The following is a 12,715-nucleotide window of genomic DNA, read 5'->3' on the forward strand; positions in this document are numbered from 1 at the left end:
GAATTTTTTTTTTTAAAAAAAATCACTAAATACCACCAATACAAAAAAACAAAAAAACAAAAACAAAAATTCAATACATTTTTTTTAATTTTTGTGTATTTATTAATTTTTTAAAATATTTTTTTACAAATATTTTACTATTTAGATATATCTAAGTAAGATACATCTAAAAAAGTAAAAAAAAAAAATGATTAAAATTTAAAAAATATTCACTAAAAAACAAAAAAAAAACACGAAAAATAAAAAAAAAAACTCAATTTCAAAAAACTGAAACCAAACGCATGAAATAATTTCTGTATAATAACTGAAGTTTGATCATCATTTACAAGCACCAGAAAGAAAACCATGTAATTCTGATATCATACAATCTCAAAATCGCAACAATATCTGATCTTCAAGGTATTAAAGGGGGCTTACAAAATGCTTTGGGAAGTTCCAGTTTGGGATTAGACTAGGACCCCTTTCTGCTCCGGCTACCGGGACCAACAACCTTTCTCAAATTGTGGGATTCAGTATGGCCATACAAGTCCCTGTGACCAAACGAAGCACTTCCCCGGAGCCCATGAGATTGAACATTTCGAGTGGAACCCGAGCTTGACTTGCTGCATTTAGAGGCCTCAGTCTCCAAGATCTTGGCCTCATCGTTCAGCATAGCCAACTGGTACAAGGGTTTTATAAGATAAAAGGAAAAAAAGGTGGGAGATTATGTAGTAAAGAAAAGTAACATGATCCAAATTTATATAAACTGACAGAAATATACATACATAGTAGATCAAGTGAATGCTAGAAATGCAATGAAAGCTAGAAAGTAACATAGGAAACCAAAAATGTAAATCGATGTATTTTCATAAATACTTTCTAAAACTTTATAATTTAGGAAATGTTAAAAAGATAGATATACTAAAAAACAGTTGAGCAAAAAGAATTCAAGAAAACTTCTTATATCCGCAGGTTTTCCCAAGCATTTCTAGAGAGTTTCACAAAATTTGATCAACAGTTTCAGATTTTCTATTTTTATTATTTTTATTCCCATCTTTCCCAAAAGTTTCCACTTTCTGAAAGGTGCCTGCTTGAAATTTCAGTAAGTTTCTCCCCTACTTGTGAAAATGAGTTGCAAAGAAAATGGGTTTCCCTTCTAAAACCTAAAATTCTTGGCAAATGGATTAATTTTCATTGGGCATACACCAAACATGCAACTATGAAGCAAGTTCTTCAGCTTTTCAGCTCATTACAACTTTACTATTTATTTCATTTACTGCTCAGGAGTCTTTTAATGGTTCTTGCTCATCTCCTTAAAGCTAAAGACTTCGTCATCAATGAACTTACGGTCTGGTTAAACTCGGGAAAATGTTATAATTAACTAACAATATTTGGAATCTTGTACCGACTCCATTTATTTTTGGGAACATTAGTTTCTGAAATAATTTCCAAGTATGTTCTTACATTTACCATAATAACAATAAATAGTTTCCCATTTATTTTTGGGAACATTATATTCATTAGAGTTTTGGAAAACTTAATCAATCCATTTTAGTCAGATTCAGAAACAAAAAAAAAAAAAAAAAAAAAAAAAAAAAAAAAAAAAAATCCTAAACATGAATTCCCATGTTTTTCCATATAAGACTTCTGTGCAAGTAATCACAAAAAGTAAAGGAGCCAAGTACAAGGTCAAAATCAGAAAGGCTCAAACTAAAAACCAGATGACATGCAAACCCATATTTTGATGAAATTCCTAACGAAACAATAAATTAATTCTGATGCCAAAATAAAAATATTGAAACTGTTAATACCCGAATTTCGTTTTCCCTCAAACGGTCCTGGAGAGTATTTATAGCAGGACTTAAGCTGCAAGTCAAAAGAAAGGTAATAAGAATAAATTAAGTCTGAGTACAGCACAAATTACTGAAAAAGAAGTTCGAATTTGTTTCTAACCAATACTCCATTAATTTGCACATGGAAGCCTGATATGTCGATGTGTGATGGACAAAAGTGAGTGGGTGCACTTTTCCATCCCTAAGTAGAAAGGGGAAAAAAAATGATAACCAAAATCATAATAGAGGATTGATTATTAGTTCCTTGCAAAAAATAGATAAATAATGCTCTGTTTGCTCAGGCAAAAACCATTTTTCTAGAAAATGCTTTGTGTTTTCTGTATTTTCTGGTGTTTTGATAACGGAAAATGTTTTCCCATGGTCAACCGAAAACAAGCCTTTGGGCAAAAAAAATTTCCACTTTGAAAAGGTGAAAAACATTTATTGGACTAAGGTCTTATTATCAATGCCACCACACTACCACCGCCAACATCGCCACCACCACCTCCACCCTGCCGTCACCATTGCTGCCATGGTACCTCCACCACACCCCCTCCACCCCGCTGCCAGTAATACAACTATTAGTACATTAGTTTCAAGGAGGAACGTTGAAAAATGTTTTTTGCCGAAACAAACAAAGCATAAACACAATGCAAGTATAATTGCTCAAGGATACGTATGTGACGGCACATTGATCACCTCATATTCTGTAAGATGGATTGGTTATATGCGGTTCGCTCCTCTTCGTATAGTACATGTTGCAAATCTGTAAATGAAGCCATGGGGCAATCAAGCTTGAGCAGGGACAAGGTTGGCAAGACATAAAGAGGGATTTCCTTCCTGACAAACTCTGCACCACTGAAGCAAAACCAATTTGAAAATCAATGTTGAGAACTGCTTCTACCCAACTTCAAGAAGGAAAAAAATATTGTCATTTGATTGATATGGATACAAAAGAAATATATCTCAACATGTAAAGAATGTCAAGAAGAAGAAGAAGAAACATGTTTTTGAGAAACTACAGTGAAAAACAAAATATCAACCCCAAGACTCAAACAGTGAGCAATTTCCTAAACATCTGATCCAACCATGAATTTTTATGAAACATCATAGTTCCTCTATGCAAATAGGAAACACTGAGCTTACAAAAGAATTAAACCATGCTCCCCAGTCCCACTGATTGTCACCAGGTTCTTGAAGGATGCAATTTTGAGGTTCAAACAAGCTAATATTTAACTAAAGCAACTAGCAGGGTACAGAGTCTTCAAATGTGGCTAAAGAAAACCAGAGTCTAATAGAATTACAATCAGGGACAAAATAACCAAATATAATAACTAATAGAAAAACACATCTGCATAACATGGTTCACTTTTATCACAATTAAAAAGCAATCCAAATGAAAAATTAATAAAATAACAGGGATGGGTCCAGTGGGGCAGTATTTGCCCCAAGAAAAGAGATTACGTTTTTATATATGAAAAAATCACAGTCGTTCCAAAAAAAAAAAAAAAAAAAAAATGAGTCCAAGTGATAAAGTTCATTCTCATGTATACCTCATGTCCAAATTTGAACGATGCATTGCTTCTTGCATACTTTCTGACATATCCATGGGGTCTATATCAACAATGGCATTTTCTAAGTTGTTGGTATCTAAATTTCCTCCCATTCGCTCTCTCCCTGGATAGCTGGCATCAGCATTGACAAAGAGACCTCTGAATTCAGACGATCTTCCACCACCCTAGCCAACCATATATAATCAACCCACGTTGAAAACTGACCAAAGAGGGAACAATGGCATTCTAAGAAGTAAAGAATAGAGAAAAATAAATTTTTTAAATGGTCATTATGAAGTTATTAACTAACAAGATATACATGGTTTTGCTCCTCTAGTAAGAGGCATCAGTAAGTTCATATGCTCATTCAAATCTGGCCATTCTTAATATCTGAAAATGATCAAAACCCACCTTCTAGTAGGTTCCACATGGTAGATTAACTATCCATAATATCACTTTACCAAAATGAATTTTCAAAATACAGAACACTCCATATAATAATTAAGACTGAATTCAGTTCAAGGATATCATAGATCACACGAATCTAAGTAACAACACTACACAGGGAAGGATCAAATAGAGTCATGAAGCAAGCAATTAGAGCCAAAGGCAGAAGATCAACTGTACATGACTCAACAAACTGGTCTGAAGTCTTTAAGTGAAAATTTTGGTAATGAAAGTGCTCTAAGTGATTTAAAATATATAAACATTTCTGAAATATTTTTTATAAAAGAATATTCCTCTTAACCTCAAACCTCAAACCTCAATTGCACACACCAGCAGCATGCTCAACACAAAAACAGAATTTTAATCTTTTATCATCTGAAAGATGCATCATACATCATTTTTCCAACTTTTAAATGTCTTCAGAGTCCATTAGTGAGATTAAGCAATGCATTCTTATTTGAATTTGAGAACCAAGCAATGTACCTTAAAAACTCCAGCAGTTGCTCTCGAATCACCAGTATCTTGTTCAAGACTTTCGGCTCTAGCAGAGCCAGATCTTGTGGATGCATTTTCTGAGGAACTCAACGATGACTCAATATCTATAACTGCACTCCTATTTACAGGAGAGAGAGGAACTGCTCTCAATATGTGATTCTGCTTGCCATCCAAGGATTGGAAAGCAATAACTTGGATTCTTCCAACCTAAAAGAATCCCAAAATTGTTTTGATCTTATACGTGATTCAAAAAAAAATTTATACAATTGTTTTTGAAAAGTAAGTCCCACAAACCTTATGCGCATCTTCACTAAAACAAGAAAATATCAGTCCGACGAACCCAGAATCTAGAAGTTGATACATGGCTTGAGTCCGCACATCTGCAAAAGGAGTAAAGTATTAGCAGATCATATTTCAAGGAGTAAACAGAAATACTAACATGTAATTAAAGGAAAAGTTTCAAATCAAGCTTCAAAAAATCAACAAAAACAAATGGTTAATAAATTCAAATATTTATGATGCATTCACTGGGCAAAAAAACTTGCAAGAAAAGACGTGAGGTAAAGAACCTAACTAGGGCCTCTATTTAAGCACTGATGGTATCGGTTATACCAGCACATGCATGTCATGTGGCATCAGAACATGTCAAAATTCGTTTGACTTTTGAACTCCACGTCTTGGACATCACCATTGAAACTAGTGTCCGTAAATCATACAACTATCAAACAGAATATTTTTTTTAATCAGATTTGTGATTCAGCAAAACACTCAAAAAAGTCTTGGGATTTTGACAAGCTGCAAATTTCAAGTTTTACAAAAGGAACCATTCAATGTCTCCACAAAATTGCAAATTGCAATAAATAATTACCCTTTTAATGTATAGCATAAACAGAACACTGACAGAGTTGTGTGTGTGTGTTTTTTTTTTTTTTTTTTTTGGGAGGAGGGGGGGGGGGGGGGGGGGGGGAGAGAGAGAGAGAGAGAGAAAGAGAAAGTCCTCCAGATTTGGACTTTGTGTGCACAATAAATTTCTAAAGCATCTATCAAACTAATCATCAACTTTCCTAATAGCAATGCTCTAAAGAAACAAGATTAACTGATACAGTTTTGTTACTTACTAACTTTCCAGATGTTTCACTTTGGTGCTTTCAGAGTCTTCTACTCTAGCTACAGTATTACTTTCTAAGAAAAAATGTCCATAAATAATATACCGCAATAATATAGGAACAAACATAGATAGTGTGGAGGGTTGAACAACAAATACATGTTCTTGATAAATGACATTAACTGATGATTTCAAAAGTAGATAGATATATGGAGTCGTGAATTTGCACTCACCACCGCATGGTAGAAATGAACTATAAATTTGAAGCATTAATGAAAGAATTATCTTTCAACCCAACAAATTTGAGATATGCAAAACATTTTTTTATTCTTTTAAAACATTAATTAATTGACACTTACCGACATGGGAAGGAAGAACAGTGATGTGAGGATGTGAATGGTACCAACCAATTACTCTTGTTGTTCTTCCTGTTGCCACAGTCATTATGTGCTCTATAGTTAATTGAACAAAGTCACAGAACAATCTCAATTACACACGACTACTGGGGCAGCAAAACAGATTGTGATGTACAAATGATATTCTATTTTCAAAAGCTGTGAATTAAGTTGTATTGCGAGTTGTAAATTTATGCCACTTTTGAAAATAGACAAAAAATAGTAAGTATTGTGAGAATATTACGTTACATGTATATATGGTAGTATATATATTCTGTATATATTAGGGATTGAGTTATTTATGTTATGTATATATTAGGGATAGAGTGAATCTTTCTGTTTCCTTTTTAGTTCTAGGGTTAGGTTGATTATATAAACTGATGTATTATTGTATTAAACACAAGTTGAATATACAATTCTTATTCAGAAAACTTACAAACTTACATGGTATCAGAGCCGGTTCGAAACCCTAGTGTTGTCGTCATCGTCGTCTTCATCTGCGATGCGACCTTATTTGGCTTCTAGGTCATCGAAGTCGTGGTTCATCTGGTTCATGGTTTCCTTTCGTCTCTTCAACTCTACATTTTGCTGACTTCTTTATCAAAACTAAGCGGTTTCAGTTTCTTCTTGGCAAACTTTTAGTGTTTTCTACTAAAGCACCTTAAGCTTGAGCAGGGTGTAAGAATATTACGTTACATTTATATATATATATATATGGTAGTATATGTATTCTGTATATATTAGAGATTGAGTTATATATGTTATGTATACATTAATGATGGAGTGAATCTTTGTGTTTCCTTTTCAGTTCTAGGGTTAGGTTAATTATATAAACTGGTGTATTCTTGTATTAAACACAAATTGAATATACAATTCTTATTTAGAAAACTTACAAACTTACAAATACATGTATGGAAATATAAAATTATATTCCAACAAAGTAAATTATAATGATGTAAAACTTTTTGATGACGTGATTGTGTTGTTTTAGCATTTAGGGTTTAGGTGCATTAATTTGGTTAACCTTTTTGTTCAAGAAAGAAGAGCATAATCCTATTACAAGGAAGAAGTTTTTACCCCCTTTTAGATTCATCATCCATTTTCCTCTTAGCAACCAAAGAGCTTTTAATCAAATTAAAAGCCAAAGCACAGCATGCAAGAATCTATAAATATTCGAGTTACCAACAAAGCCTTCTCTCGATTCAACATGAATGGGCACATAAAAAGCAACATGGGAAGGATATCTCAGCCTGAGCTGAAGCAGCAGTTAACTGCTCAGGATTAGTCTCGACTCGGTCCTTTTGCCGATCACAACGTGGCTGCGGCAATGCTCCCCAAATTAGTGCAGTCACACTCCCGTTTTTTGAGTGCTGAAACAGCCAATGTCAGAACCAAATCAGTTTGTGCAATAAGTAGTAACAAAATATAACAAGCCCCACATAACTAAGAAATGAAATCAAATTAACTAAATTACTACATTTTTTATGTCTATTGAACCATAGTCATACAAAACCATTCAGGTGTTTGGTTTTAGTTTTCTGAATTAAGTTTTTTAAAAATTGAGTTTTTTGTTTTTAGTGAATATTTTTTAAATTTTAAGTATTTCATTTTTTTACTTTTTTATATACACCTTACTTAGATGTATCTAAAAAGTAAAATATTTGTAAAAAAAATATTTAAAAAAATTAATAAATACACAAAAATACGAAAAATATACTGAATTTTGGTAATTTTTTTTTATATTTTTGGTAATTTAGTGAATTTTTTAAAGATTTTTTTCACAAAAATTATATTTTTTAAGTGTATTTATGTTAGACGTGTCTAAAAATTTTAAAAAAAAAATTGCTTAAAATATTTAAAAAATTAAGTAAAAACAAAAAACGAATACGAAAAACAAGAAAGTAGAATTTTTTAAAAAGAGTTTTAAAAAAACTAAAACCAAGTAAAGTGATTATTATTATTCTTTTTTGGATGAGCTAACAAAAAACCAGATTGAGAAAAAAGTCATCAAAGTACATGAAAATACTAGCAAAGTACTATAATTTAATGAACACTGTATCAAAACCCATATCATGAATTCCTTGGATTTGCACGTTCAATTTCTGCCAAAGAATTACTAAGCCCCTAAATAACCAAAACCACAACGCACATTTTCACCACACCAAAAAAGGATGGTCGGGGTTGAGAGAGAAAGAGAGCAAGATATACAATTTAAATGTGATCAGAACAAAAACTGTCCACTTTTACAGTAAAACAATACCATCAATTCAATTCAGCATAAGCTTATTCAAATTCAACATAATTAATGGAGTTTAAATTTCATGAAAATGATTCCCGCGAGAATTCTTAAACTACCCAAAACGAAGGCCATATTCCTCAGAAAGTCATACTCTTCATGTTTAAAACCATGACAACCCAAGATCTGTCTAGAAACAAAAGAGAACCACTCAACCGAGGGATAAACTTTTTCGAACTGATTCTATCATAGTTGTCAACTAAAAGCCAAATGAGTAAAAACCAACAATTTGAGTCAACATAAATCTATATCAGCATTCACACAAAACTATAATTTGAAGAACCAAAAAAACAAAACAATTCAGAAACTCAAATGAGCAATAACCCAACATTCCAATTAATCCAGAAATGCGAAAACTTGAGTGATTCTTGAACATGAGCAATACTAACATTCTAATTAAATACCAATTAAAGCAGAATTATAATCTGAAAAACAAAACATAAAATCCATCACAAAAGGCCACATTGTTCAAGTTCAAATCCACAAAAAAAAAAAAACCCAAGAAAAGCAATTTAACAGAAGCAAACAAAGTCCACAAAACCCGTTTCGAAAAAACAACTAAAACCCCTAAAATCTATACTGTATTGAATTGGGTTTCTCAGTAAAGGTCTCGACTTTACAATGCAAAATACAAAAAATTGGGAAAACACAGAGGATGAAGAGAAAGCTGTTTGGGTTTGGTAAGTGAGAGGAGAGAGATCGAAGTGTGGACCTGAATGTCGCCGAGAAGAAGACCCATGATCTCTTCGGTCTCAGTAGACAATGCGTGAGTGAGACACGCTAACCAAACATCCTCCGACATTTTCACTGACGTTAGAGACATCCTCGGACCACAATCTCTGGCTCTGAACTTTCTCTGTCTCTGTCTCTCTCTCTCTGTCTAAAAATCTGATGGTCACAGGACATAAAAACCAGAGGGATCGAAGAAAGTGGTAGGCGAGGGATCTTTGGCGTACGGTGATCAAATTTTGGTCAAAAGAGTTGTAAATAGTACGCAGTACAGGCGAGGAATTTTTGTAGAGTAGCATCACAGGTCTATTTTGGTCGTATAAAGTAATTTTTTTTGGACTTTTAACTAAGTTTTTTTATTTTTTTGGACAAATAATTTAGGAAGTTGGTAAAAGTTATTTTTGATTTTTTGATTAATATTTGTTTATGATATTAAATCATAATAAAATGATCAAATTATTCTCATTTAATTTAAAATATTTACAACTTTATCTATGTAGCATATTTTGACCAATAAGGGATAGAATTGTAATTTCACCAGTAACTGAAAATCAACTTCTCAAATGAAAAAAATATATATATAAAAAAGCCAACTTTTAACTTTTATTACAAACCTAAAAAAGTGATTAAAAGCCAAGTTCCTACAACACCCCATAAATGAATAGGAGTAGCATCATAAATGTGTAAATGTATATGCTCTTACTATTTTTCAAATACTTAGCCTATTTTGGAAAGTAAATTAAAAGTTACTTTCTAACTTTTAATCTATTTTTATCTCTCAAAAAATATTAAAAAAACTCAAAAAATCAGTTTTTAACTATCTTTTCAAAATACTTTTACTATCATTTTGTTTAGTTTCAATTTTTTGATTTCATTTTTTAGAAATTCTTACTTATTTTTTGTATTTTTTATTTTTACTAAATTTTTTAAAATTTTAAGTATTTTTAAAATTTTTTAAACATATCTAATATAAATATACTTAAAAAGTATAATATTTGTGAAAAAATTCTTTAAAAAATTCATTAAATACCAAAAAAATAAAATAAAATTCAGTATATTTTTCGTATTTTTGTATATTTATTAATTTTAAAAAAATATTTTTTTACAAATATTTTACTATTTAGATACATCTAAGTAAAAAAGTAAAGAAAATTAATTAAAAATTTAAAAATTTCCACTAAAAACACAAAAATACAAAATACAAAAAATTTAATTTTTCAAAAAATTGAAACCAAACACGCATGATTTTATTATTAAATTTTAAGTAGAAGGTATCATAAGATATATATTCTATTCGCGTAAAAAAATTACTTTGTATAAACTAACAAAATTTATAAATTTTTGAGTAAACTATAGGCAAATGCTAATACAGTGATATTACATGTATCAATCGATATATTAATTAATGTATTAACATTTGTTATGACATTACCACTTGAAAAGTATGGATCTCACCTATTATAAATATTACAAAGACCCAAAGCCTCTAAAATTATATCGTGTCATTCGTTAATACACCGATTGATATACTAATTAGTTCGTATAGTTTTATTCAATGGATAATGCTATGAATATCAAATTTTCTACTAAATAAATGACCAAATATCTCACATGGATGTGAGGTCTGCAATTTGGAGCCTATAGCATTTTCCTTATTCAATACCAATAAGTACGTGTAAAAAAATTATTGAAAATATACACACAAAAAAAGGTTTAAAATGTATTAATTTTAATAAAAGTGTATTGAATTTATTAAAAAATATATTGTGTTTATTAAATTTTTTATCTTTTATTTGTACCATAGAAGCACTTGTTAGCAGTACCCAATCATAAATACATGCCATGATGTTTGCTTGATATATAATTTAACTCATGTGGTTTTGAAAATTACATTCTATTGCTTGAAGGTTTTAATTTTATAATAAATAATTCTTTTATCATCAAGTCAATTAATATTTTTTAATAATGTCATAAATTTATTTCAATTAATAATTCAGGTAATTTCATTATTATATATAAAAGCAGTTAAAATTTTTATTTTTTAATTAAATCTCTTAAATACAAATTTTAATAATAAGATATTTGTAATTTTATAAATTACGAGAAACAAATTATAGTTTAAATAAACTTTAAGGAGAGTATTTGTAATATATCTTTTTTTTAAAATAAAAAATAGAAATAATTACTCACATCTCTTATTAATTGTACTTATTTATGATTTCTAATTTTTTAATTAATTTTTTCATTTAATTTAATTTTAAATTTAATTATTTTATATATATATATATATATATATATATTTAAATTCCCTTTTTGTTTCAATTTTTTCTTTTCACCAAATTCAATAACAAAAATCACTTGGAATACTTTGGCTTGGTTTGGGAAGTGGGTTAGCTTTTTGGCTTTTTGGTTTTTTTGGCTATTTTAGCCTGGGCTAAAAAGCTTGGTTTGGGAAGGGCTTTTTGGCTTTTTGGCTTTTTTGACTTTTTTTGTGAGAGAAGAATGTAATGATTATGGGTTGGATGTGATGTTTTGTTTGTTATGGCTAAAATAGCCTATTTTGTTTTTTGTGGCTAAAATAGCCAAAAAAGCCTGAAAACCAACTTACCAAACAGAGGCAGTCTTTTTAAATTTTCATCAAATTCAAATTTAATGAAGGGTTTAATGAGTTCTCAATTGCTGTTATTTAGTGATTTTTTTATTTGACTTTTATTTTTTCAGTAGCTTTTTTATTAAGCTATTTGAGATATTACTCTTATTTAAAAACGATATCACAGTACAAGTTTTTCTTCTTGTTTCCTCATCTACCTTTAATCTTTAGAACATCTCTACCAAATTATTTAAAATTTTGACTTAAATTTTTTTTACTGTACACCTTTTTAAATATATTTTTTAACAAGCTCTTTATTCTTTTTTTATATTATTTAAATATTATTTTTATTTATTTTAATTTATAATTATTTTTTACAAATTCTACACAATTAATTTCAAAATATGAAAAGTATTTTTTAATATTTGACTAGATAAAACCAGTAGCTATATTTGTTGTCAAAATCACCAAAATTAAAATGAGTAATTTGATAGCTAATTTGATGAAAGTAGATTTAGTAATTTATTTATTATTTTAACTAAAAAAATAAAAATAATTAATTTGATGGAGTTGTTATGAGACTGTAAAGGAAGGTAAATTCACCATTTTGTCATTACAAATTCCTTAATTTGTTGGAAAATCTTATAGGTTTCAATTTTTTTTCTAAATGAATGATAAAATGTCACACATGAAAGTGGGGTCTACATTTATAGACGAGTTGAGATTCTCTTCCAAAAATGCTAGAGGTCCCAAAAATTTTACCAAAAGTTTTACCAAATGTCTCACATGGGTGTGGGACCCACATGGGACCCACATTTTGTGGGTCCCACACCCATGTGAGACATTTGGTAAAATTTTTGGTAGAATATTTGGGGTCTCTAGCATTACTCATTCTCTTCTTGAGCTCTCTCCCTCTCTCTCTACTTGCAATGGTAAAGATGCATCGTGAGTTGATCCAATGGTCCAGATTTAGTTATTTAAAAATAAAACAAATTCAAATTTGCATTTACCGCCCAAATTTGGACCATTGGATCAACTCACAATACATCTCCACCATTACAAGTAGGAAAATAAAGAGAGAGCTCAAGGAGAGGATCTCAACTCACTTTGTTTGGTTCATCCCAAGACCTTTTGTGTGCAGTTTTTAAAGCTTTCACTTTTTTGGCTTACTTTGTTCGGTTCATCCCCAGACCTTTGTGCGTAGTTTTTAAAGCTTTCATTTTCTTGGCTTTTTTAAGAAAAAACAGTTAGCTTATATGTGGTGTTTTCGAAGGGCAGGCTTGTCTCTAATTTA

At 30.4% G+C, this 12,715-nt stretch overlaps 1 protein-coding gene across 2 annotated transcripts; it reads right to left on the reverse strand.

Moving 5' to 3' along the window:
* Positions 1-268: 268 nt before the first annotated feature.
* LOC145812696 (uncharacterized) lies at positions 269-9,120 on the reverse strand. Of its 2 annotated transcripts, XM_082907711.1 has the most exons (10): positions 8,815-9,120; positions 7,048-7,176; positions 5,771-5,855; positions 4,601-4,686; positions 4,295-4,513; positions 3,365-3,549; positions 2,511-2,669; positions 1,933-2,013; positions 1,791-1,845; positions 269-658 (listed from the first exon to the last, which is right to left on the reverse strand). In XM_082907711.1, the coding sequence occupies exons 1-10, from the start codon at positions 8,923-8,925 to the stop codon at positions 452-454; spliced, it is 1,317 nt and encodes a 438-aa protein (XP_082763837.1). In that variant the 5' UTR covers positions 8,926-9,120; the 3' UTR covers positions 269-451. The 2 variants fall into 2 exon arrangements, with proteins under 2 accessions (XP_082763837.1, XP_082763838.1); XM_082907712.1 differs by lacking the exon at positions 1,933-2,013.
* Positions 9,121-12,715: the final 3,595 nt, after the last annotated feature.

Source organism: Camellia sinensis, chromosome 15 (assembly GCF_055761805.1).
Source record: "Camellia sinensis isolate YWXY chromosome 15, ASM5576180v1, whole genome shotgun sequence".
Taxonomy (NCBI): Eukaryota; Viridiplantae; Streptophyta; class Magnoliopsida; order Ericales; family Theaceae; genus Camellia; species Camellia sinensis.